Source organism: Bombina bombina, chromosome 5 (assembly GCF_027579735.1).
Source record: "Bombina bombina isolate aBomBom1 chromosome 5, aBomBom1.pri, whole genome shotgun sequence".
Classification (NCBI taxonomy): Eukaryota; Metazoa; Chordata; class Amphibia; order Anura; family Bombinatoridae; genus Bombina; species Bombina bombina.
The window spans coordinates 273,635,428-273,663,359 of NC_069503.1; the positions used below are offsets into that span (position 1 = coordinate 273,635,428).

General features: G+C 41.2%; 1 protein-coding gene across 1 annotated transcript in view; it reads left to right on the top strand.

The window, feature by feature from the left end:
* The window catches only part of ABCB1 (ATP binding cassette subfamily B member 1), a 273,231-nt gene that overhangs the window by 82,937 nt on the left and 162,362 nt on the right, over nucleotides 1–27,932 (top strand). Inside the window, exons 5-6 of the mRNA XM_053713996.1 lie at nucleotides 2,633–2,702; nucleotides 11,221–11,412. Of these exons, the coding sequence (XP_053569971.1) occupies nucleotides 2,633–2,702; nucleotides 11,221–11,412 (262 nt within the window). The remainder of the gene's footprint in view (nucleotides 1–2,632; nucleotides 2,703–11,220; nucleotides 11,413–27,932) is intronic.

Consider the following 27,932-nt stretch of genomic DNA (forward strand, 5'->3'; position numbering starts at 1 on the left):
ATTTTTAAGATACTGTCTGTGTTCTGTTAACCAGGGTCTGTCGAGCGGGAGATCGCCTAAGTCTTCTGGGGAAGCAATGGCCTCTGAGGCTTCAGGGGCCCCTCCCTCGGGCCGGGGTCGTCCATCGATCCGGCGGGGAAACATTTTGCCTTCCGTTATAGACTGGCACGTCTTTGTGTACTACTAAGGCATGTTTTGGCAGTGCTGGAGGATTCCGGTCCTACTGGGCCGAGGGATCCTCGGTCTTTCGTGCCGGATGGCAAACTGAGTTAGACGTATGGGGATGAAGCTAATCTCCTTGACGTTTCTGTTTTTCTTTTCTTTAAGTATCTGTTCCAGTTCTGAGCTTAGGAGAATGGAGCCCCTGATGACTGGTCCTGTTAGCGTGCCCATTCTCCTTCGGTGGGGGGTTCATGATGTTTCATGCCTCCACTGGTTTCATGGGCTGCTGGTGTTGGATGTTTTTCTAAGGTCTGGATTTTTTCTTGGACGAGAGTCGTCAATATTTTTCGGCCTTCTCTGTGGGATGGTCTCCCACGTTGGCTTAGGGTCAGCTTTGCTACTTTGAGGCTGGAGCTTGCGAGTTCTTGTTCAGAGATGGCTGTGTGTTTCACTAGTTAGCCTTTTTTTCTCTGATAGGATATAGTTGTTTTTTTTCTAATTCTTGTCGTTTTGAGGTTTTCTTACCTTAGTTGGTGGTCGTTTAGATATATTATGGTCCTTCGTTTCCCCCCCCCCCCCTCGGGGGTAGGCGAAGGTTCTCTTCCTTCGGGTCGGGGGTTAGTTCTGTGTGATCAGAAAGCCTGCAGGATTTGGCTCCTAGGGGTGTTTTGTGCTCAATGGATTCTAGGGATCCGAGTGGTCTCTAACACGGCCTTGTAGGTTGTTTAACTTATGGGCAGTTACTTGGTCCTTCAGGTTTTTAACCCCTTGTTTCTAAGTGTTACAGTTTTTTATCGGATGTTGGGTAATTTCAGACTGTGGTGCCCTGCGAAGGGGCCGCCTTCTGAACCTGCCCATTGTTTGCATTCAGTGTCCTCTATAGCTTGGGTATTGTTTTCCCATAAGTAATGAATGCAGCTGTGGACTCTTCCCGTTTAAGAAGAAAAACTTAAATTATGCTTACCTTTTCTTTTCTTCTGACGGGAAGAGTCCACAGCTCCCTGCCCGCGTTTTACCTATGGGGCTGCCGTATTTTAGTCTTTGTTCTTCTGGCACCTTTTTCACCCTGATATTTCTCCTACTGTTCCTTGTTTCCTTGGCAAAATGACTGGGGGATGATTGAAGTGGGGGAGGTATTTAAGCCTTTGGCTAGGGTGTCTTTGCCTCCCCTGGTGGCCAGGTTCTGAATTCCCATAAGTAATGAATGCAGCTGTGGACTCTTCCCGTCAGAAGAAAAGAAAATTTTCAGGTAAGCATAATTTAAGTTTTTTGTTTCCTTTTTCTCCCACTCGCTTCTTTCTGCATCCGCTGCTGGTGGGGATTCTTTCACTGTGTCCCAGAGATCCTTTCTCTAAAGCTCATTCTGCATCCTGAACTTCCATTCTAGGTAATTTGTAGATATGAGAGCATGCTCCCATAATAGTCACAACTCAAGTGTGGCCATTCTTCCTTGTAAGTTCTATCTGGCCCATAACCAAAATGTTAGAATTTGTAGCAGAGTTGCTTTAGCACAGCAGGAGCATGTATAAGTCAGAGCAGGGCACATATATGAAGCTAACTAATAAACATTAGTACAAGATGAGGCAATAGTGAACTTTAGTTACATCTGACAAGCATGGCAGTAAAGAGAAGAAGGAGAGAGAGGAAGTGAGGCAAGAATATACTTCCCTTCCAGTACCATAGAGACTACAGAGGACAGACAATATTACTAACAACAGTATGTCCTCCAATACATTCAGATTAGGCACTAAAGATTCATTTTTATTTAATGATTCAAGTAGAGCATGCAATTGTAAAACAACTTTTTATTTTACTTCTATTATCAAATTTTCTTTTTTCTGTTAGTATCTTTTACTGAAAAGCAGAGCTGTAAGTTAAGGAGCATGCAGGTGTCTGGAGCATTATATGGCAGAAGTTTTACAAAAATGTTATTAATTTGCAAGAGCACTAAATGGCAGCACTATTTTCTGCCATGAAATGCTCTGGACACCTAACTAGGATATCTCTTCAACAAAGAATACCATGGGATGATTGGAATGAAGCAAATTTGATAATAGAAGTAAATTGTAAACTTTTTAAAAACTATTCTCTGTCAGAGTCACAAAAGAAAATCTTTGGGTTCCTTATCCCTATAATGCAGTTGAGTTAATTTAATAAATTAATAAGTAATGCTACAAATGTTTGCATAAAAGTGCCTTCTTAGCTGAAACTAGCAGGAAAAGGAGTCATTACTTTTTGCTTATTATTATGTTCAGGAAACATTACATTTATAGTTTTTATTTCAAATGTGTGTGAGTGTGTGTATAAATATAATACTGTATATATATAAATATATATATATATATATATATATATATAAATATCATATATATTATATATATTCACTTATATCTAGGCGCCTGTTCAGCAATAATGTGTTAAATTGTTTATTATTTTATTATTTCATGCATATTATTTCTGAATTTTACAGAAAATTTTACATTTGAGAATGTCATCAACATGACAGACCCACTTGCAACACTGCAACATAATATGACAACGTAAGTAAAAGACTAATTCTACACCTTGTTTATAATGTTTAATAATTTAAGAAAGTCACAACAAAGATATGCTGCTGGGTGGTAGAGCAAAACCAGGAAGTGGGTTTCCTTATTGTTGCAGAAAACTTCCTTTCATTGATTCGGTAGGTTTATTTTTAAATTATTAAGACTTAAAAGAGTATGTGACAACCCAAAAAGATTTAAAGGTTAAAGGAAAAGCTTTCCAGTTTACATCTATCGATTATTCAATCCTGAGAACAATTACTTTACAACCGAAAACATGTTGTCTCTTATGGAGGGTAATACTCTTCAGAATGGGACTGGAGTTTTAAGTAGTCTTGTCGGCCTCTCAGTGAGAGCATTGACAAATTTTAGGGTCTGGAGATGCAGGGAGAGTCTTTCTGAAAAACCATCCAGACTCATATCAACATCTCCTTAAGCAATCAGTGTTGACGAGTTTCACTGCCTGCTTTCTATCACTTACGTCCAGGAGCGATGCTACAACACTGTCAAACTTGAGACGCCGTGTTCCTGTTCCACTGCATAGATTCTGATAAGATCGTTTCATTTTTATACCTGTAATGATAACGCAAGCAGACAGGGTCACAGTGTGACTTCTTTATCTGTATAGAATCAAGGGTTAATATCTCCGGAAGGTGATTTTTGAACAGGGGGGGGATGTATACATGATGTTTTATTATGGTTTTTTGCTGCAATATGTGTGAGATGTGGCTCTGGCAATGTGTGAACAGTCAGGCTCTTCCGTCATTTTGTTACTGCGCAGCCTGTTTTGGTTTGGCGCGTTTTCTAATAGATGCAGGGGCGGTCCTGCATGGCACTCCATGTGACAGGGTGTGGCCTCGCTCTCTTCCTTTTCCTGACCGTCGGTTGCAGGAGACAAAAGCGGTTTCTCTGTGGGCCTGGGTCATAGGAGGTGGTGAGTGCCCCGGCAATTGTGAGTATAAAGGTGCCATTTATTTTTTTCTATAGTCCATATTAAAGGCGCAAGCTATGGAGGACTCTGATGCGTTAGAGGGTACTCCCTCTATGCCTAAATGTAATGCCTGTGTTTATTGTGAGGAGGCTACGGTATATCCGCCAGCTCAACTATGTTCCACATGCCTTGATAAAATAGTGATATCTAAAAAGAACAAGATGTTTAGTACCACTGAGCCGTCCACCTCTGAGGGGTCTCCATCCCGCGAGGTGCATTCTCTACAATCATCTCTGCTTACACATGCAGCTCCCCAGTGCACTACTAATCCTCCTGATTTTGCAGATCAGTTGCAAACGACGGTGTCTGCGGCCTTCAGTGCTTTACCTCACACTGCTAAGCACAAGCGAAATGTTAAACATTGCTATCCTTCCCAGGGGTCATCTACTTTGTTGAATGTATCTGAGACTAGATTATCTGCTGAGACAGAGGACTCCAATACCTCGGAGGACTCTTTCTCTGGGTCGGAATCTGCGGCCTCCAGGAACCAGACTTTAGGTTTAGGAGCACTTACGCTTTTTATTAAAGGAAGTGTTGGCTATTCTAGAGGTTCCGGGAATGAAGTTATAGGAGGAACCTTCTATTCCTAAGCTTGATAAGGTTTATGAGGACAGGGTGGTGCCCCAGACTTTCCCGGTTCCCGTAAAGATGGTGAATATTATAAAGAATGAATAGGAGAGACTTGGTTAATCTTCTTCTTCATTTAAAAAGTTGTTCCTGGTTGCTGATTCTCAGCTAGAATTGTGGGGATCCGTCCCTAAGGTGAGTGGAGTTGTCTCCGTGCTTGCTAAGCGCACCACTATCCCGCTCGAGAATAGTTCGTCGTTTAAGGAACCCATGGATAAGAAGTTAGAGACCCTGTTAAGAAAAATGTTTCAGCACACAGGGTTCGTATTTCAGCCTGCAGCAGCGGTCACTGTGATGGCAGGAGCCTCTACCTATTGGTGTAACTCTCTGTCAGAGATAATCGAGGTGGAAACTCCCCTCGATGAGATACAGGAAAGAATTAAGGCCCTGAGGGTAGCTAATTCGTTTATCTGTGATGCAAATATGCAGATTATTCGCTTGAATGCTAAGACGTCAGGCTTCTCTGTTCTGGCCCGGAGGGCCCTGTGGTTGAAGTCGTGGTCTGCTGACATGACGTCCAAATCTAGATTACTTTCCCTTCCGTTTAAGGGAAAGATTCTTTTCGGTCCAGGCCTATCATATCCACGGTCACGGGGGGCAAGGGTGCCTTTCTACCGCAGGATTAGAAAAATAAACCTAAGGGTAGTAATTTTCGTCCCTTTCGTTCGGACCAGTCCCAACAACAGCAGCCTGCCGCGAAGCCCGAGCAATCCAAGGGATCTTGGAAACTTTCTCAACCTTGGAATAAATCCAAGCAGTACAACAAGCCTGCCGAGACAAAATCGTCATGAAGGGGCGGCCCCTGATCCGTCTCTGGATCTTGTAGGGGGCAGACTATATCTTTTTGCGGAGCCTTGGATGAGAGACGTACAGGATCCGTGGGTTCTAGAGGTTATTACCCAGGGTTACAGGATAGGTTTCAAAACTCACCCTCCCAGGGTCAGATTCCTCTTATCAAATCTGTCGTCAAGACCAGAGAAACGAGATGCTTTTCTAGAGTGCGTGAGGGATCTCTCCTCTCTAGGAGTAATTGTTCCAGTACCTCTTGCAGAAAGGGGTCTAGGGTACTATTCAAACCTTTTCATTTTTCCAAAGACGGAGGGCACGTTTGCCCGATTCTGGACCTAAAGTGCTTAAACAAGTTTCTGCCAGTCCCATCATTCAAGATGGAGACGATAAGGTCTATTCTGCCCTTAGTTCAAGAAGGTCAGTTCATGACTACGATAGACTTGAAGGACGCCTACCTTCATGTGCCAATACACAAGGATCACTTCAAGTTCCTAAGATTCGCCTTTCTGGACCAGAACTTCCAGTTTGTAGCTCTCCCCTTCGGTTTGGCTATTACCCCAGGAGTCTTTACGAAGGTTCTGGGAGCTTTGCTCGTGGTGGCGAGATCAAGAGGTATTGCAGTAGCTCCTTATCTAGACGACATCCTGGTCCAGGCTCCGTCCTGCCGGCTGGCAGAGGACCATTCGAGAGCTCTTCTACTTTTTCTTCGACCTGATGGATGGAAGATAAACTTAGGAAAGAGTTCTCTGGTTCCCAGTACCAGAGTGGAGTTCCTGGGCACGATAATAGACTCCATATCCATGAAGATCTTCCTGACAGATCAGAGATGCTGCAAGATTACCTCCAACTGTCTTGCCCTTCAAACCTCCTCAAGGCCATCTGTGGCCTGGTGTATGGAGGTGATTGGGCTCATGGTATCAACTATAGATATCATTCCATTCGCCAGGTTCTATCTCCGTCCTCTGCAGTTGTGCATGCTGAGGCAATATAATGGCGATCACTCGGATCTATCCCAACAGATCTCTCTGGACAACCGGGACGAGAGACTCCCTCTCTTGGTGGTTTCGTCCGGATCAGCTGTCACAGAGGACATCCTTCCTGAGACCATCCTGGGAGATTGTGACTACGGACGCGAGACTCTCAGGATGGGGAGCTGTTTGGGGTGCCAAGAAGGCACAGGGCAGGTGGAGTCGAGAGGAGTCACTTCTTCCGTTTAGCATCCTGGAACTTTGAGCGATCTTCAACGCTCTGAGGGCTTGGCCCCTCCTGGGTTCGTCCCAAGTCATCAGATTGCAGTCGGACAACATTACCTTGGTGGCGTACATCAACCACCTGGGGGGAACGTGAAACTCCATAGCCATGGGGGAGGTATCTCGGTTTCTGGAATGTGCGGAGACCCACAACTGTTCGCTTTCAGCAATCCACATCCTGGGTGTGGACAATTGGGAAGCGGATTTTCTCAGCAGACAATTGTTTCATCCAGGGGAATGGTCTCTTCACCCCAAAGTGTTTGCGGAGATTTGCATCAGGTGGGGGACACCGGAGATAGATCTCATGGGGTCCAGACTCAACTTCAAGCTACCCAGATACGGGTCGCAGTCCAGGGATCCTTAAGCAGAACTGATAGATGCCTTAGCAGTGCCTTGGGGATTCAACCTATTTCACCATTACCACTTCTACCTTGAGTAGTGGCCCGCTTCAAGCAGGAGCGAGCATCGACTATTCTGATTGCTCCATCGTGGCCGAGGAGGATGTGGTTTGCGGATCTAGTGGGGATGTCATCGTCTCCTCCATGGAGGTTGCCCTGTCGCAGGGATCTGCTGATACAGCACCCCTTTGTGCATCAAAATATAGATTCTCTGAGGCTGACTGCGTGGAGATTGAACGCTTAGTCTTAGCCACGAGAAGGTTTTCTGAGAGAGTGATTGATACAACAATTCAAGCTAGGAAGCCGGTCACCTGACGCATATATCATAAGGTGTGGAGGACCCACTTACTCTGGTGTGAGTCTCGTGGTTATCTCTGGCATAAGGTCAGGGTATCCAGGATACTTTCCTTCCTCCAGGATGGTTTGGAGAAGGGACTTGCTGCCAGTTCCTTAAGGGGACAGATTTCGGCTCTATCTGTGTTGTTACACAAGAAGCTCGCTGAGCTTTCTGATATTCAGTCTTTTGTTCAGGCTCTATCCAGGATCAGGCCTGTATTTAGACATTCCGCTCCTCCTTGGAGTTTGAATCTGGTTCTTAAGGTTTTGCAGAGGGCTCCGTTTGAGCCGATGCATTCTCTTGACATTAAAATACTGTCTTGGAAGGTTATTTTTCTACTGGCTATTGCTTCGGCACCCAGAGTCTCTGAGTTGGCGGCCTTGCAATGTGAACCTCCTTACCTGGTTTTTCATGCCGATAAAGCTGTCCTTCGCACTGGGTTGGGATTTCTCCCTAAGGTTGTGTCTGATCGCAACATCAATCAGGAGATTGTAGTTCCTTCCTTGTGTCCTAACCCTTCTTCTTCAAAGGAACGGTTACTTCATAACTTGGATGTGGTTCGAGCTTTGACATTTTATCTTCAGGCTACAAAGAATTTCAGACAGACTTTAGCATTGTTTGTTGGCTATTCCGGAAAGCGCAAAGGACAGAAGGCTTCTTCCACTTCCCTATCTTTTTGGCTGAGGAGCATGATTCGTTTGGCCTATGAGTCAGTGGGACATAAGCCTCATCAGAGGATTACGGCTCACTCAAGTAGAGCTGTGGCTTCTTCTTGGACCTTCAAGAATGAGGCCTCTATGGAGCAGATTTGCAAGGCGGCTACCTGGTCCTCCTTACATACTTTTTCAAAGTTTTACAAATGTGATGTTTTTGCTTCAGCTGAAGCAGCTTTTGGGAGAAAGGTTTTGCAGGCTGTGGTGCCCTCAGAATAGGGTCCGTCTCTCTTTTTACCCTCCCGTTTTCATTCAGTGTCCTATAGAGCTTGGGTATTTGTTTACCACAAGTAATGAATGAAGTCGTAGTCTTGTATTAAGATGGAAAACATAAATTATGCTTACCTGATAATTTAATTTCCATCTGTGCGAGGAGAGTCCATGGCTCCCGCCCAGTTCTCAGTTGGGCGTACCTAAATTTATTTTGTTTTTCTTCTGGCACCATTTATACCCTGATATTTCTCCTACTGTTTCTTGTTCCCTCTGCAGAATGACTGGGGGATGAGGGGAGTGGGGGAGGTATTCAAGCCTTTTGGCTGGGGTGTCTTTGCATCCTCTTGGTGGCCAGGTTCTGTATTTCCCACAAGTAATGAATGAAGCCATGGACTCTTCTCGTACAGATGGAAATTAAATTATCAGGTAAGCATAATTTATGTTTTCAGAAACTTATCTATTTTGGAATGTAATCACGAGAAAAATACTTTTCCCTTATTGGCCAAAACCAAGTTATTGGGAGACAATATTAGAAAGATTGTGATTAAGGCCAAAGTCAGCTCTGGAGCAGCAATGCACTACTGGGAACTAGCTGGACACATCTGGTGAGTCAATGACAAGAGACAAATGTGTGTAGCCACCAATCACCAGCTAGCTCCTAGTAGTGTAGGAAATGTACATATTCAATCTTCAACAAAGGATGCAGTTTTTTCAACAATATGTGTAACAATGCTATCCACATAGAAATTTTTTCTTTGTTAAAAAAAAATATTTTTTTTTTTGTTCCATGAGTTGGTACTTGGTGGAATCGCATTTGGCATTATTACCAGCTACTAGTGTTTTTATGTCTTTTGTTTCTAGTCCCTGAATTTTTTGGCCAATTATTTTACATAGTTTTTGAAGGTCTTTCAAAGTTGTTTAGGAACTGTTGGTCAGTAGCTCTGTTCTAGGCTTGCAACAGATCATCAGCTGGATTGAGGTTTATCTCTTGTTTGGGCCATTCTGTGTCACTTGCCTATTTACATCAGTATGTTTTGGGAACTTGCTCTGTTGAATGATGAAATTCTGCTAATTTAGTCCCTTGCAGATTGAAAGAAACCCTCTTCTGGAATTGTAGTATATTTGATTCCACCCATCTTACCTTCAGTTGTCACTAGTAAACCAGTCCCTGCAGATAAAAACTATCCTAATAACATCACGTCACAAATCCTAAGCACCTGTGGGGAGATCTCATTATTAGAGAGACAAGCTATATTGGATTTGCTCCAAATACTTGTTTTGTGTTTAGGTTAGTTTTAGACGTATTGTTGCTATGACTTCTACAAGTTTTATGTGAAAATCCAAACAGTAATTAAAGGGACACGAAACCTACACTTTTTCTTTCAAGATTCAGATAGAGCATACAGTTTTAAACAACTTTCAGATTTACTTCTGTTATCAAGGTATCTTTGTTCTTGTGGGTATCTTTTGATGAAAAGCAAATGTCTACGCTCAGGGGCATGCACGTGTCTGTAGCACTATATGGCAGCAGTTTTGTAAGAATGTTTTCCATTTGCAAGAGCGCTAGATGGCAGCACTATTTCCTGCCATGTAGTGCTCCAGTCACCTACCTAGGTATCTCTTCAACAAAGAATACAATGGGAACAAAGCAAATTTGATAATAGAAGTAAAGTGGACATTTTTTAAACTTGTATGCTTGGTGTGAATCACAAAAGAAAATGTTTGGGTTTCATATCCCTTTAATGTCATAGATTCTCAGCAATGGCTTTTACATGCTGCTGTAGTCCAGCTTAGTAGAACACATTGATTGTCCTGGCCTTAGACCCTGGATGTTTGACGGCTTCTGAGCCGAGCAGTCTCCTTGATAGATTCCTATGATTTAGCGGGTAGCTTATAGTAGCCATGGTGCACCGTGTTGTTTTTCATTTTTTTATATTGTATTTAACAGTTATCTTATTCTAAATGGTGATGCAATACAATGTGTTTTATAATAGAACATTTTTTCTTTCACAATGCAGTTCTACCTATCTCTATCGCAAAACAAAGTTCAATTATTTTTACAACTCCAAGTTATTTATTAACAACAAAACATTACAGCGAGCTGTTATCTGTTAACAAGTACATAGAAAAACATAAAAAGTATGTTTGTGCAAAGCTAAATCATCTTGTAATAAAGATGAAGGATAACTATTGATAACTATTAGATATTAGACCCAGGACATACTTGAAAACGAGAGAAATCTCAATGTATCCTTCCTGGTAAAATATTTTATAAATAAATATAATATTTACACTAAGGGGTTGATTTATCAAAGGCTTTGCAAGCCTTTCGACCCCCCTATGACTGCAGGTTCTCACAAGAGAACCTGCTTACCTCTTCGCCACCTCTAAGGTGGCGAATTTTAATCTCCCTGGTGTCATCCGACCGGGGAGATTGACAGCTCCTGCTTGCGCGTGATTGGCTGTGCGTGGACAGGGGGCAACATTACACAAGAGCCCAAAATTACGTTTTTGTGCAATGCTAAATTCCGGCAGTGGAATTCAGCCCGCCAGAGGCGAGCTGCAGCGGACAGGAGCGCATATGTACGCCCTTGTTTGCCGCAGCATGAAAAATCGACCCCTAAATGTGACACATGAGAGAAAGTAGATCTGCAAAACAAATTGTGAAAAAAACATGTAATTTATTACTATATACCCTACAACCCTATGTATTTAAAGTACTGCTTGAGATCTGCTTGTCTAGCGTGGAAACTGCTGCTGACCCAATCAACAGCGCTAGTCACATGACCCAGCTGTGCAACTAGCACTGTTGATTGGCTCAATGACAGTTTCTGCTTGAATCACTATAATGGCCCTTTATATGAAATCATTCACCAATATCAAGTGGGGTTGCGTATTTAAACTGCTATACCATACTGGTCAGTTTTACTTTCCTTGCTAACGTTCATTACCATTCCACATCAAAATAAACTTATAGATGCCTTTTTCACTGTAGCTGCAACTAAAATACATTCTGCAAGCTGAGATCAGTATGTTTATTGACTTTAAAATATACTTTAAGGGCACATATCATAAAGATGATATTTGGTGGGTCTAAGTTGATATATTGTTTAAAAAAATAGCTGATCAATTGAGAAAGAAATATGTGTTGGATTGTGGGATGCCAATGTTAAAAGAATGTAAATTATTTTTTACAGGTATGCTTACTATTACACAGGCATGGGATTTGGAGTGCTCATTGCAGGCTACCTTCAGATTTCCTTCTGGACACTTGCCGCTGGCAGGCAAATTAGAAAAATTAGAAGGAACTTTTTTCATGCCGTGTTACGGCAAGAAATTGGCTGGTTTGATGTCAATGACCCAGGAGAACTAAATACAAGGTTGACAGAGTAAGTATAAGTTCTTATATTCTGCACTTACTTAGTGCTATACAGACTCTGTTGTTTAACCATTGGCTGCCAGAGTGGTTTCTATATGCAGTGCATTACCCTATCTCATAGCCAAGGTCTGAAAACCTTTTTTCAGATAAATTATAGCTTAGAAGTCTTCACAGTAAAGGCAAGGTTCTTTATAGCTTAGAAGTCTTCACAGTAAAGGCAAGGTTCTTTATAGCTTAGATGTCTTCACAGTAAAGGCAAGGTTCTTTATAGCTTAGATGTCTTCACAGTAAATGCAAGGTTCTTTATAGCTTAGAAGTCTTCACAGTAAAGGCAAGGTTCTTTATAGCTTAGATGTCTTCACAGTAAAGGCAAGGTTCTTTATAGCTTAGAAGTCTTGAAAGTATATGCAAGGTTCTTTATAGCTTCAAAGTCTTCACAGTAAAGGCATGGTTCTTTGTGGCTTAGCAGTCTTCACAGTAAAAGCAAGGTTCTTTATAGCTTAGAAGTCTTCACAGTAAAGGCAAGGTTCTTTATAGCTTAGAAGGCTTCACAGTAAAGGCAAGGTTTTTTATAGCTTAGAAGTTTTCACAGTAATGGCAAGGTTCTTTATAGCTTAGAAGTCTTCACAGTAAAGGCAAGGTTCTTTATAGCTTCGAAGTCTTTACAGTAAAGGCATGGTTCTTTATAGCTTTGCAGTCTTCACAGTAAAAGCAAGGTTCTTTATAGCATAGAAGTCTTCACAGTAAAGGCAAGGTTCTTTATAGCGTAGAAGTCTTCACAGTAAAGGCAAGGTTCTTTATAGCATAGAAGTCTTTACAGTAAAGGCAAGGTTCTTTATAGATTAGAAGTCTTCACAGTAAAGGCAAGGTTCTTTATAGCTTAGAAGGCTTCACAGTAAAGACAAGGTTTTTTATAGCTTAGAAGTCCTCACAGTAAAGGCAAGGTTCTTTATAGCTTAGAAGTCTTCACAGTAAAGGCAAGGTTTTTTATAGCTTAGAAGTCGTCACAGTAAAGGCAAGGTTCTTTATAGCTTAGAAGTCTTCACAGTAAAGGCAAGGTTCTTTATAGCTTAGAAGGCTTCACAGTAAAGACAAGGTTTTTTATAGCTTAGAAGTCCTCACAGTAAAGGCAAGGTTCTTTATAGCTTAGAAGTCTTCACAGTAAAGGCAAGGTTTTTTATAGCTTAGAAGTCGTCACAGTAAAGGCAAGGTTCTTTATAGCTTAGACGTCGTCACAGTAAAGGCAAGGTTCTTTATAGCTTAGAAGTCTTCACAGTAAAGGCAAGGTTCTTTATAGCTTAGAAGTCTTCATAGTAAAGGCAAGGTTCTTTATAGCACAAACAGATATTCATATTGGATCTCTGGTTGTTTCCTGTAAGCAACACAGTTGCTTGAAGGGACAAAAAAGTCAAATTCAATATTGTCAGTACTTTCTTTCTCTCTTTCTTCTTTCTTTCTTTCTTTCTTTTCTTCCTTAGCATTCGCTTTCATTTCCAGGAAGCTGTACATAATTCTGTGACCTAAATATAGCAGTAGTGTCTGGTTTCTAACAATTACTTGATGTTTCTACGGGAACAAATCTAGTTAGATGTAAACACTGTTCTTCATCAAGTGTATCTATATAAGCAATAATAACACATAGCAAAAAGTTAATATATTGATAAGGCAATGTTTAAAGGAAATTAAATATTTAGTAATATGTTGTTAATGGATTGTGATAGCAATATAGCATATACTGTAAAAACCTTGTTATAAGATCAAACAATGACATTTGGAAACAGTTTTTAGAGCTTTTGCACTAGCAACATCTTTTTAGACCAATGTATTGATCTCCAGGGACTAGGCTCCTCCTGTCTCGGTCTCATATCCTGTGTTTCTGCTCCCTTTAAAGCTGAATCTGTTGTAATGTTAAAAATATATATATAAAAAGATAATAATCAGGACTTGAAATTCCCACTTGTCCTGTACTGGTAAGAAATTACAGTCGGCGAGTAAGAAATCTGCCTTTAGTAGACAAATAACTTTTTTTACATGTAATAAGTTATTACAGGTGACACTTATATAGCACCACTTATGATTTCCAGCATTTGCAGAACATTTTGTTTTGACAGCTCTGCACTTGCATTTAATTGTCTCAGGCTAGGAACCTTTATTCCTATGGGTCCGTTTACCATAAGGGACTTAAAGGGACAGTCTAGTATAAATTAAACTTTCATTATTCAGATAGGACTTTTAATTTTAATCAACTTTCCAATTTACTTTTATCATCAAATTTGCTTTTTTCTCTTGGTATTTCTTCTGTTATGTGTGATCAGTCCACGGGTCATCATTACTTCTGGGATATAACTCCTCCCCAACAGGAAATGCAAGAGGATTCACCCAGCAGAGCTGCATATAGCTCCTCCCCTCTACGTCACTCCCAGTCATTCTCTTGCACCCAGCAACTAGATAGGATGTGTGAGAGGACTATGGTGATTATACTTAGTTTTTATAACTTCAATCAAAAGTTTGTTATTTTACAATAGCACCGGAGCGTGTTATTGCCTCTCTGGCAGAGTTTGAAGAAGAATCTACCAGAGTTTTTACTATGATTTTAACCGGAGTAGTTAAGATCATATTGCTGTTTCTCGGCCATCTGAGGGAGGTAAAAGCTTCAGATCAGGGGACAGCGGGCAGATGAATCTGCATTGAGGTATGTAGCAGTTTTTATTTTCTGAATGGAATTGATGAGAAAATCCTGCCATACCGTTATAATGACATGTATGTATACTCTACACTTCAGTATTCTGGGGATGGTATTTCACCGGAATTACTCTGTTAAAAGTACATTAAACCTTTTAATAGGTATTTATTATGTTAAACGTTTTTGCTGGAATGTAGAATCGTTTGCATTTTCTGAGGTACTGAGTGAATAAATATTTGGGCATTATTTTTCCACTTGGCAGTTGCTTGTTTTAATTGTGACAGTTTCGTTTCTCTCTCACTGCTGTGTGTGAGGGGGAGGGGCCGTTTTTGGCGCTCTTTGCTACGCATCAAAAAATTCCAGTCAGTTACTCTTGTATTTCCTGCATGATCCGGTTCATCTCTAACAGATCTCAGGGGTCTTCAAACTTCTTTGGAGGGAGGTAGATTCTCTCAGCAGAGCTGTGAGACTTATATATTGACTGTGATTAAAAACGTTGCTCTGTAATTTTTATGTTTCAAATTTAATTATTGTTACTTTACTAATGGGAACAAACCTTTGCTAAAAGTTGTGTTGTTTTTAAGGATTGATGCTATAACTGTCTTTCAGTTCATTATTTCAACTGTCATTTAATCGTTTAGTGCTTCTTTAAGGCACAGTACGTTTTTGTTAAATAAGATTGTAACCAAGTTGCAAGTTTATTGCTAGTGTGTTAAACATGTCTGATTCAGAGGAAGATATCTGTGTCATTTGTTCCAATGCCAAGGTGGAGCCCAATAGAAATTTATGTACTAACTGTATTGATGCTACTTTAAATAAAAGCCAATCTGTACAAATTGAACAAATTTCACCAAACAGCGAGGGGAGAGTTATGCCGACTAACTCGCCTCACGTGTCAGTACCTGCATCTCCCGCCCGGGAGGTGCGTGATATTATGGCGCCTAGTACATCTGGGCGGCCATTACAGATAACATTACAAGATATGGCTACTGTTATGACTGAAGTTTTGGCTAAATTACCAGAACTAAGAGGCAAGCGTGATCACTCTGGGGTGAGAACAGAGTGCGCTGATAATACTAGGGCCATGTCTGATACTGCGTCACAGCTTGCAGAACATGAGGACGGAGAGCTTCATTCTGTGGGTGATGGTTCTGATCCAAACAGATTGGATTCAGATATTTCAAATTTTAAATTTAAATTGGAGAACCTCCGTGTATTACTAGGGGAGGTTTTAGCGGCTCTTAATGATTGTAACACTGTTGCAATACCAGAAAAATTGTGTAGGTTGGATAAATACTTTGCGGTACCCGGCGAGTACTGACGTTTTTCCTATACCTAAGAGACTAACTGAAATTGTTACTAAGGAGTGGGATAGACCCGGTGTGCCGTTCTCACCCCCTCCAATATTTAGAAAGATGTTTCCAATAGACGCCACCACACGGGACTTATGGCAAACGGTCCCTAAGGTGGAGGGAGCAGTTTCTACTTTAGCTAAGCGTACCACTATCCCGGTGGAGGATAGCTGTGCTTTTTCAGATCCAATGGATAAAAAATTAGAGGGTTACCTTAAGAAAATGTTTGTTCAACAAGGTTTTATATTGCAACCCCTTGCATGCATCGCGCCGATTACGGCTGCGGCAGCATTTTGGATTGAGTCTCTGGAAGAGAACCTTAGTTCAGCTACGCTGGACGACATTACGGACAGACTTAGAGTCCTTAAACTAGCTAATTCATTCATTTCGGAGGCCGTAGTACATTTAACCAAACTTACGGCTAAGAACTCAGGATTCGCCATTCAGGCACGTAGGGCGCTGTGGCTAAAATCCTGGTCAGCTGATGTAACTTCTAAGTCCAAATTACTTAATATACCTTTCAAGGGGCAAACTTTATTTGGGCCCGGTTTGAAAGAAATTATCGCTGACATTACAGGAGGTAAGGGCCACGCCCTGCCTCAAGACAAAGCCAAAGCTAAGGCTAGACAGTCTAATTTTCGTCCCTTTCGGAATTTCAAAGCAGGAGCAGCATCAACTTCCACTGCACCAAAACAGGAAGGAGCTGTTGCTCGTTACAGACAAGGCTGGAAACCTAACCAGTCCTGGAACAAGGGCAAGCAGGCCAGGAAACCTGCTGCTGCCCCAAAGACAGCATGAACCGAGGGCCCCCGATCCGGGACCGGATCTAGTGGGGGGCAGACTCTCTTCGCCCAGGCTTGGGCAAGAGATGTTCAGGATCCCTGGGCGCTAGAGATCATATCTCAGGGATACCTTCTAGACTTCAAATTCTCTCCCCCAAGAGGGAGATTTCATCTGTCAAGGTTGTCAACAAACCAGATAAAGAAAGAAGCGTTTCTACGCTGTGTACAAGATCTGTTATTAATGGGAGTGATCCATCCGGTTCCGCGGTCGGAACAAGGACAAGGGTTTTACTCAAACCTGTTTGTGGTTCCCAAAAAAGAGGGAACTTTCAGGCCAATCTTGGATTTAAAGATCCTAAACAAATTCCTAAGAGTTCCATCGTTCAAAATGGAAACTATTCGGACAATCTTACCCATGATCCAAAAGGGTCAGTACATGACCACAGTGGATTTAAAAGATGCTTACCTTCACATACCGATTCACAAAGATCATTACCGGTATCTAAGGTTTGCCTTCTTAGACAGGCATTACCAGTTTGTAGCTCTTCCATTCGGATTGGCTACGGCTCCAAGAATCTTCACAAAGGTTCTGGGTGCCCTTCTGGCGGTACTAAGACCGCGAGGAATTTCGGTAGCTCCGTACCTAGACGACATTCTGATACAAGCTTCAAGCTTTCAAACTGCCAAGTCTCATACAGAGTTAGTTCTGGCATTTCTAAGGTCGCATGGATGGAAAGTGAACGAAAAGAAGAGTTCTCTTTTTCCTCTCACAAGAGTTCCATTCTTGGGGACTCTTATAGATTCTGTAGAAATGAAGATTTATCTGACAGAAGACAGATTAACAAAGCTTCTAAATGCATGCCGTGTCCTTCATTCCATTCAACTCCCGTCAGTAGCTCAATGCATGGAGGTGATCGGCTTAATGGTAGCAGCAATGGACATAGTACCCTTTGCACGTCTACATCTCAGACCGCTGCAATTGTGCATGCTGAGTCAGTGGAATGGGGATTACTCAGACTTGTCCCCTACTCTGAATCTGGATCAAGAGACCAGAAACTCTCTTCTATGGTGGCTTTCTCGGCCACATCTGTCCAGGGGGATGCCATTCAGCAGGCCGGACTGGACAATTGTAACAACAGACGCCAGCCTACTAGGTTGGGGCGCTGTCTGGAATTCTCTGAAGGCTCAGGGACAATGGAATCAGGAGGAAAGTCTCCTGCCAATAAACATTCTGGAATTAAGAGCAGTTCTCCATGCCCTTCTGGCTTGGCCCCAGTTAAAAACTCGGGGGTTCATCAGGTTTCAGTCGGACAACATCACGACTGTAGCTTACATCAACCATCAAGGAGGGACAAGAAGCTCCCTAGCAATGATGGAAGTATCAAAGATAATTCGCTGGGCAGAGTCTCACTCTTGCCACCTGTCAGCAATCCACATCCCGGGAGTGGAGAACTGGGAGGCGGATTTCTTGAGTCGCCAGACTTTTCATCCGGGGGAGTGGGAACTTCATCCGGAGGTCTTTGCCCAAATACTTCGACGTTGGGGCAAACCAGAGATAGATCTCATGGCGTCTCGCCAGAACGCCAAACTTCCTCGCTACGGGTCCAGATCCAGGGATCCGGGAGCGGTTCTGATAGATGCCTTGACAGCACCTTGGAACTTCGGGATGGCTTATGTGTTTCCACCCTTCCCGCTGCTTCCTCGATTGATTGCCAAAATCAAACAGGAGAGAGCATCAGTGATTCTAATAGCGCCTGCATGGCCACGCAGGACTTGGTATGCAGATCTAGTGGACATGTCATCCTGTCCGCCTTGGTCTCTACCTCTAAGACAGGACCTTCTGATACAGGGTCCATTCAAACATCAAAATCTAACTTCTCTGAAGCTGACTGCTTGGAAATTGAACGCTTGATTTTATCAAAACGTGGTTTTTCTGAGTCGGTTATTGATACCCTGATACAGGCTAGGAAACCTGTTACCAGAAGGATTTACCATAAGATATGGCGTAAATACCTATACTGGTGCGAATCCAAAGGTTACTCCTGGAGTAAGGTTAGGATTCCTAGGATATTGTCCTTTCTACAAGAAGGTTTAGAAAAGGGTTTATCGGCTAGCTCATTAAAGGGACAGATCTCAGCTCTGTCCATCTTGTTACACAGGCGTCTGTCAGAAAATCCAGACGTCCAGGCCTTTTGTCAGGCTTTAGCTAGGATCAAGCCTGTGTTTAAAACTGTTGCTCCGCCATGGAGTTTAAACTTAGTTCTTAACGTTTTACAGGGTGTTCCGTTTGAACCCCTTCATTCCATTGATATAAAATTGTTATCTTGGAAAGTTCTGTTTTTAATGGCTATTTCCTCGGCTCGAAGAGTCTCTGAGTTATCAGCCTTACATTGTGATTCTCCTTATCTGATTTTTCACTCAGACAAGGTAGTTCTGCGTACTAAACCTGGGTTCTTACCTAAGGTAGTCACTAACAGGAATATCAATCAAGAGATTGTTGTTCCATCCTTGTGTCCAAATCCTTCTTCAAAGAAGGAACGTCTTCTACACAATCTGGATGTAGTTCGTGCCCTCAAGTTCTACTTGCAGGCAACTAAGGATTTTCGACAAACGTCTTCCCTGTTTGTCGTGTACTCTGGTCAGAGGAGAGGTCATAAGGCTTCGGCTACCTCTCTCTCCTTCTGGCTTCGTAGCATAATTCGTTTAGCCTATGAGACTGCTGGACAGCAGCCTCCTGAAAGAATTACAGCTCATTCTACTAGAGCTGTGGCTTCCACTTGGGCCTTTAAGAATGAGGCCTCTGTTGAACAGATTTGCAAGGCTGCAACTTGGTCTTCGCTTCATACTTTTTCCAAATTTTACAAATTTGACACTTTTGCTTCTTCGGAGGCTATTTTTGGGAGAAAGGTTCTTCAGGCAGTGGTTCCTTCTGTATAATGAGCCTGCCTATCCCTCCCGTCATCCGTGTACTTTTGCTTTGGTATTGGTATCCCAGAAGTAATGATGACCCGTGGACTGATCACACATAACAGAAGAAAACATAATTTATGCTTACCTGATAAATTCCTTTCTTCTGTTGTGTGATCAGTCCACGGCCCGCCCTGTTTTAAGGCAGGTAAATATCTTTTAAATTATACTCCAGTCACCACTTCACCCTTGGTTTCTCCTTTCTCGTTGATTCTTGGTCGAATGACTGGGAGTGACGTAGAGGGGAGGAGCTATATGCAGCTCTGCTGGGTGAATCCTCTTGCATTTCCTGTTGGGGAGGAGTTATATCCCAGAAGTAATGATGACCCGTGGACTGATCACACAACAGAAGAAAGGAATTTATCAGGTAAGCATAAATTATGTTTTTTAGTTTAAACTAAACATAGGCAGGCTCATATGCTAATTTCTAAGCCTTTGAGGGCTGCCTCTTATCACATGCTTTTTAAATCTCTTTTCAACACAAAGAGACAGAAAGTACACATGGGCCATATAGATTACACTGTGTTCAGGCACAGGGGGTTATTTAAGATTTAGCACAAAACAATGCTAAATTTAAGACAATAGATAATAAACACAGTCATGTGATCAGGGGCTGGAAGAAGGTTCCTAGATACAAGGTAATCCCAGCGGTAAAAAGTATATTAATATAACTGTGTTGGTTATGTAAAACTGGGGAATGGGTAATTAAGGGATTATCTATATTTTAAAACAATAACAGTGCTATGGTAGACTGTCCCTTTAATGCTACTTCTTATGAAAATTGCACTGATATGACCAGTCATCTTTCTTATTGCCTGTACTTTGTCAGTTTTATAGTCAGTACTACATGGAATTAAAAAAAATATTGGGTAGAGATTTGTTTTAAATGTAATGCTATGTTTACAAACACTTTGAGATTATAACAAAGTGTTTAATTACATGTAGTGAAAATTAGCAATATAGTTTCATTGTTTGTTTTGTCCCCATTTCCTGTAATTTAGCTCTGAAAATTGTGGACTTTCCAGTTCCCCCAAGTTTCTATTAAGGAAAGGGTTACCACCATGTTGTATATTAGTTATCTTACTTAGATTTAAAAGCATGTTCTTCTTATCTCATATCACCTTATGAGGTAAGTTATAAATGTGCTGGTACATAAACTCTCACAGGGTTTAAAGCCCCTTTGACATTGCTATATTCCACGCAGACATTGTTTGTTCAGTCTAGTGACTCTTATATTTGTCCCCTATTGTTCTCAGTAAAAGAAATTAGACAAGAAAAACATGTTTCAACATTTTCAAGAAACAAAAAAATTGCACTTAAAGGGCTATTATAGTCAAAAAATGCAAGACTCTGTCTTATACATTAGAACATGTAATTCTAAGACTATCGACCCTAGACGTGTAGTGTTTGTTTAACCCCCGCAAAGGAGTTAAACACACAGTAGAAATACTGCTTGGGACTTGGAGAGCCCTGCTGGTCCCAAACAGAAAATGCAGCTGATCCAGTCAGCAGCACTTGTTCCATATCTCAGTCGTAAGACTAGTGCTGCTGATTGGATCAGCGTTGTTATCTGCTCTGAACTAAGAGTGCTCTGCAACTCCAGAGCAGCATTTCTACTGTGTTTAACCCCTTTACTGGTGTTAAACACACAGTAGTCTAGGGTTGTTAGTCTTAAAATTACATGCTGTAGTATTAGTTTCTTTCATAAAATGATGATGGTCCACAGTCCTCCATAACATATGGGATATATTTCCTGCCACTAGGTGGAGGTCAAGAACCCATATCGGAGCCTAAAATTCCTCCCACCTCCCATCTCTCTCTTAGTTTTGTTCTTGGCCTTGTAGGAGATGGTTGAGAATAGAGGTTGTTCCAGCTACTTGCTTATGGATTAAAAATTGGGAGCTCAGACCTATGTGAGACCCAGAGTCCCTGGGGAATATCATTTACAAAGAAAACAGAAAATACTCTTCACAGCAGCTGAATGATACAGGGACACAGGAACGCCCTTTTATGCACACAGTATTTCCCTGGCCTCCCCCTGAGGGACACGGGTATTTCCTGCTGCAATCCTCTGCCGTACTCGATACCTGCTCTGGATGGTCTCTCTACTGGATACTGCTGCAGCTGCATTTCAAATCATTTAACAAGCCTGGTTAAGCCAGTGGAGGGGTGTTGCGTAAGGTAAGTGACAAGTACAGCATAGCCACAGGACTTAGCTTGCCCTCCTCATGACACACTTTTTTCTTTTTTTCAATTACCTACCTACCTTATTCTTATCAGGGACATAGCCAAGTAACACTGTTGCCCTTCACAGACTTCTGGCAACTCTGGGGAAATATTTTTGGCATTTTTAAAAAAAATAGGTGCCTAGCCCTTTAAGACAACCGTTAACTGCTCAGTGCAGTTAGTTGATCAATAGAGGAAACTGGTTGTGCAGGGGAGCATATTGTTATGAGTATTTATTATGCTTGGTGCACATTATATCATTTTATTATGCTTGGTGCACATTATATCATTTTATTACACTTAAAATGGATTTCAAGATTTCTCTGATGAAAATTGTCTTCTCTGTCGTAGTAGCCCTGCCATCTCAGCTTTCCAGACCTTACTATCCACTCAGGAGCTGTTACTAGGCAGAAATCCGCTCAGGAAACTATAGGGCTGTATTTTCAAAAAGCTACTTAAAGGGATACTAAACCTAATTTTTTTTCTTTCATGATTCAGATAGAGCATGCACATTTAAGCAACTTTCTAATTTACTCCTACTATAAATTTTTCTTTATTCTCTTGTTATCTTTATTTATAAAACAGGAATTTAAAGCTTAGGCGCCAGCCCATTTTAGGTTCAGCACCTAGGATAGTGATTGTTTATTGGTTGCTAAATTTAGCAAACCAATAAGCAAGCATAACCCAGGTTCTAAACAAAAAATGGGCCGTCTCTTAAAGGAACTCTAAACCCTAAATTTTTCTTTCACGAATCAGATAGAGAAAACACTTTTAAACAACTTTCCAATTTAGTTCTATTATCTAATCTGCTTTATTCTTTAGATATTATTTGCTGAAGAAAAATCAATGCGCATGAGTGAGCCAATCACACAAGGCATCTATGTGTAGCTACCAATCAGCAGCTACTAAACCTATCTAGATATGCTTTTCTGCAAAGGCTATCAAGAAAATGAAGCAAAATAGATAATAGAAGTAAACTAGAAAGTTATTTAAAATTCAACGTTCGTTCTGAATCATGAAAGAAAAAATTTGTGTTTCATGTCCCTTTAAGCTTTAAATTCCTGTTTTTTAAATAAAGATAGCAAGAGAACAAAGAAAAATTGACAATAGGAGTAAATTAGAAAGTTGCTTAAAATTGCATACTATATCCGAATCATTAAAGAAAAAAAATTGGGTTTAGTGTCCCTTTAATGAGTAATTCATTTTTATAAGCATTTCCCCTTATAAAGGAGCTGCCAGAGAGAGGGAGTTACTTGGGCTAGACTATGAAACCTGGGAGCATGTAATGCCGTTCTAATAAATGTGTCATAGAAGTTTTCTTAAGCTAAGTGTAGAATTTTCTCTACCAATTTCCTTCCATAAGGCAGAGAGAGTCCACAACTTCATTCCTTACTGTTGGGAAATACAACACCTGGCCACCAGGAGGAGGCAAAGGCACCCCAGCCAAAGACTTAAATATCCCTCCCACTTCCCCTATCCCCCAGTCATTATTTGCCTTTCGTCACTATAGGAGGTGACAGAGAAGTGTCAGAAGGTTTGGATAGTCCTGTAATGGGTATGTTCCCTTCAAGAAAGGACTAGAGTTTTATGTAATCATGTCAACCTCTCAGCGAGAGTATTGATGAAAGTTAGAGTCTGGAGATGCAGGGAAAGTTTTTCTGCAAACCCATCCAGACTGTCGCTAACAGCTCCTGAGCAATCAGTGTTGACTAGTTTCACTGCTTGCTGTTACACACTCAAGTCCATTTCAGAAGCGCTGCTGCAAGACTGTCACACTTGAGAGGCTGTGTCTGTTCCACAGCATGGATCCTGGAGGGTAAGAGCGTTTTTTTATATATACACTTTAAAACGCTATACAGGGTCACAGTGTGGCTCCTTTATACCTCGATAGGATCAAGGGTTAAAGGGACACTGAACCCAAATTTTTTTCTTTCGTGATTCAGATAGAGCATGCAATTTTAAGCAACTTTCTAATTTACTCCTATTATCAATTTTTCTTCGTTCTCTTGCTATCTTTATTTGCATCTGTTATTTTTTGGTTCAGACCCTGGACAGCACTTGTTTATTGGTCGGTTAAATCAATCTACCAATCAGCAAGAACAACCCAGGTTGTTCACCAAAAATGGGCCGGCATCTAAACTTACATTCTTGCTTTTAAAATAAAGATACCAAGAGAATGAAGAAAATTTGCTAATAGGAGTTAATTAGAAAGTTGCTTAAAATTGCATGCTCTATCTGAATTATGAAAGAAAAAATTTGGGTTCAGTGTCACTTTAATATCTCCTTCAGGAAGATTATTTGAACAGCTTGGGGATTTATATCTGCTTAATGTGAGAGTTTTTTTGGGTTTATAGACTGTGTGTTTTTTGGCTTGGAACAAACAGGTTTCATTTTTGTTTTTGAAGTGTTGTGCAGCTCTGTCAGGGTGCCAGGAATAAGACTAAGACGAGAAGTGCAAAAATAATCACACCTTTATTAATAACAAAAAATAATAAAAAGTCCACAAGTTAAATAACAAGCCAGGAGTCAAAGCCAGAGCTGGTAGTCAGACGAGCCGAGTCAGGAACCAGGAGGGACGTCAGACAGCCAGGTAATACACAGGAACTCACAAACAGGTCTGAGACAACGCAAGGGCAAAGCATACTGAACAGAGGCCCTTTAAATAATAAGTGATGACATCACAATTCTGAGACTGCAACCTGTCTCACACGGATGATGTACAACAGTCTGGCCAAAAGAGGGCGTGCAGGAAATGACCAGCATCACACACTTTGCACCAGATTCAGCAAGAAAAGGTAAGCAAAATGGCTGCCAGCAGCACATGGCAAAGAAAGCAGGGAAAAAACCCTGACAGTACCCTCCCCTCATTGACCCCTCCCCCACGGGAGGACAAAAGGCTTATTGGGGAAACAGGCATGGAAGGCACGGAGGAGGGCGGGAGCATGAACATCAGAGGAGGGAACCCATGAACGCTCCTCAGGACCGTAGCCCCTCCAGTGAACCAAATACTGTACGCGGCCCCTGGACATACGAGAGTCAATAATGCTGCTGACCTCATATTCTTCATGGTTGTCAACAGAGATAGGATGGGGACTAGGCAGCACAGTGGTAAACTGATTACAAACCAATGGTTTCAAGAGGGAGCCATGAAAAACAATGGAGATGTGCATTCCAGGAGGAAGGTCAAGAGCGTAAGCCACAGGATTGACCCGTCGCAGTATTCGAAAAGGACCAACATAACGAGGAGCCAGTTTATTGGAAGGCACATGAAGGTTCAAGTTTCGAGAGGACAGCCAAACCCTCTCACCAACCTCGTAGGAAGGTGCGGGCAGACGCCTACCATCAGCCTGGAACTTTTGGCGCTGCATAGAACGATGAAGGCAATCCTGAATCTGCACCCACGTCCAGATAAATTCCTTTCCTTCTTGGGCGGCTCCCTTTTTATATTATTTCTTCTGGCACCTTTTATACCCTGATGTTTCTCCTACTTTTTCTTGTTCCCTTGGCAGAATGACTGGGGTATAGGGGAAGTGGGAGGGATATTTAAGCCTTTGGTTGGGGTGTCTTTGCCTCCTCCTGGTGGTCAGGTGTTGTATTTCCCAACCTTAAGGAATTAAGTGGTGGTCTCTCCCTGCCAGGAAGGAAATTAATTTATCTGGTAAACATAAATTATGTTTTTATTGTATTTGTATGTATGGTATCTCTACATACTCTGCCATTTCAAACTATGGAACAAATTGATTATGTCCCCACTAAAATTATGTAAAATAGCACATTAGAGGAATTATTTCCTGATAACCCTCCCTGTACATATATTACATATGTTTTACAAGCTTGTTCCATTATGTACACTCTGTGAGAGATATTTACTCTGTGAGAGATTGTGCTTTTGATTTAACCACACTCTTTTGACTTCCTTTAAGGAATTTTGTCATGTCTATGTTGCTCAGAACCTACTCACTTTTGGGGCACATTTCCATTACATTTGGTTAATTTTCAGAGTGCTAATTGCAACCGCAAGCAATAGTAAATTAGTGCTCTCGCCCTATACTGTATGTTTTACGCTATTAGTGTACACAATACTATAATTTATGCTCCTCTAGGTATATACCTTTCATGCATATTACTATGCATGTTTAATTCCAAAAGCAGTCATGCAGGATTTCTCAATTTTTTAGTACCACGGATACTTTAGAGATAAAATCTCTTGGTATCTCTTTTATACCTATATTATGTGTAATGTATATCTATGCACAAAGGTTATATTATGTAATACTGAACATTGATCATGAATATTTTCATTTGCAGTGGAGATCCTTTAGAGATAAGATCTATTAGTATCTCTTCTATATGAGTAATTTATATGTATGCACATACGTTTATCATGCAGATACTGAACATTATTCGTGAATATTTTCATTAACAATGTACGTTGTGTATCCACTTTGTATGTATACAAAGTCACAGCTTATTCTGGAAGTGGATTTACAGGTATCTACTGTGTATCTGTTGGTCTATATATGTTGCTTCTATAGTGAGTTAAGCTACATAACAGGCTAAATATGTGTGTATGCTTTAGTATATGCATGTATACTACATACTGATGCTTATGTCATGTATAGATTTATAACTTTGTATAAACTTATGTATAAGTTTATATATTTTATCATTCACAGGTTCGGATATCCAGACTAATTATTTTCATCCTTCAAAAGATCTAGAGTTTGTTCTCTTTGAAGCAGAGTTTTCCTTAATTACAAGCGGTCCTATCGCATGTTGTCAATTATCCTTCAGAGGCGGCAGCCTTTATAAAAGAATTTGGAGAATATTGGAATAATTAATCATAGTACCAGTGTCACCTCAGGGTCAAGGGTTTCACCTTAATCTGTTTTTTTGTCCAAAGGGACTTATAGTTCTGTCCTAGATTTAACAACCCTAAACACGTTTGTCAAGGCTCCCATTTCTATAATGAGAACATTACAGACAATTTTACCCTTTATCCAAAAGGGGTCAGTTTATGGCTATTGGCTACTATAGACCTCATTGATGCATAGCTGCGCATCCCTACACACAGGAATCACTTTTAGCTCCTGAAGTTTGCCACTCTGTGTTGGGTAAAGTCATAGCAGTGTTTAGCATTTAGGGCATTTCAGTTGCACCGTATCTGGATGACATACTAGTGCAAGCCTATTCCCTCCCACTAACTATTGCTCATATTTACAAGCTTCTATTTTTGTTCAAGACAGTGGTCAGAGAATCAGTGTACCTAAAAGCTCATTATATCCTGCTATAAGAGTAACATTTATAGGAAAAAAAAGAACCAATAAAGGCTCTGTGTGCAATGCTGTATCCGTGTGAACAAATATTTGTGGTTTTAGTCATGTTTGTTGTTTTATAAGGTAGGATGTGACAACAAGACCTTAAGCTAAGACTACGGCACAATACCGAAACGCTATTCTGCACAAGCGTTTTTAACTATTGAAGTGAATAAAGGATTTCTTTTAAACCTACCAGAGACTTTGTTTCTTCTTGTCAAGTAGCATTTATAGGAGTCATAATATACTCAATTCATATGCATCTAGTTCCTGACGAAACTTTGCAAAGTAAAGATTAAGAGGGCATGTCTCTCTCTACAAAAGGCTCCATTTCCATCAGTAACTCAGTGCATGGAGATGGTGGTTCTTATGGTAACTGCTTCAGACGCAGTTCCTTTTGCCCCTCTTCACTGGAGACCTCTTTATTTTTCTATGCTACCTCAGTGGTCAAATAATTATCTATATTTGGAATAACAGATTACTTTGGATTTCTCTGTCAGACAATCTTTTTCTTGGGGACACAAAATCTTTCTTTGACGATTGGGGCATCCTTCCTTTGTCAGTCATGGGCAATTGTGCCAACAGGGGGGGGGCGGTCTGGGTTTCTCAAAGATCACAAGGAGTTTGATCTTCTCTAGAGGCAAGGATACCACTTAACATTCTGTAACTTCGAGTGATTCTTTGGGCTCTTCAGACCTGGCTCCTGTTGAAGGAGGAAAAGTGAATCCATTTCCAGTCGAACAATATCACGGCGGTGACCTTAATAAATCATCAACGTGGGTACACACAGTTCACTGACCATGCAGGAAGTGTCTCAAGACACTTATGCAGAGAGAAATAATTTCTTCCTATCGGCAATTCACATACCAGGTGTACACGTACACAACTGGAAGATTGATTATCTCAGCAGTCAATTGTTCCATCCTAGAGAGTGGTCTCTCCATCAGAACACTTTTGATCCCTTAGTGATCAAATGGGCTTACAGAACATACATCTGATGGCCTCTCACTTAAATCACAATTTTTCAAGTTATTGTATAACATCAAGACCCAAAGGCTCACATGATAGACGCCTTCGTATGTCCATGGGATTTTCATGCAGAATACCTGTGTCCTCTATTTGTTCTTCATCCAAGGGTCATTGGTCAGATCAGACAGGGGGCAGGGATCTTAATTGCTCCAGCCTGGCCCCGCAGGACATGGTAT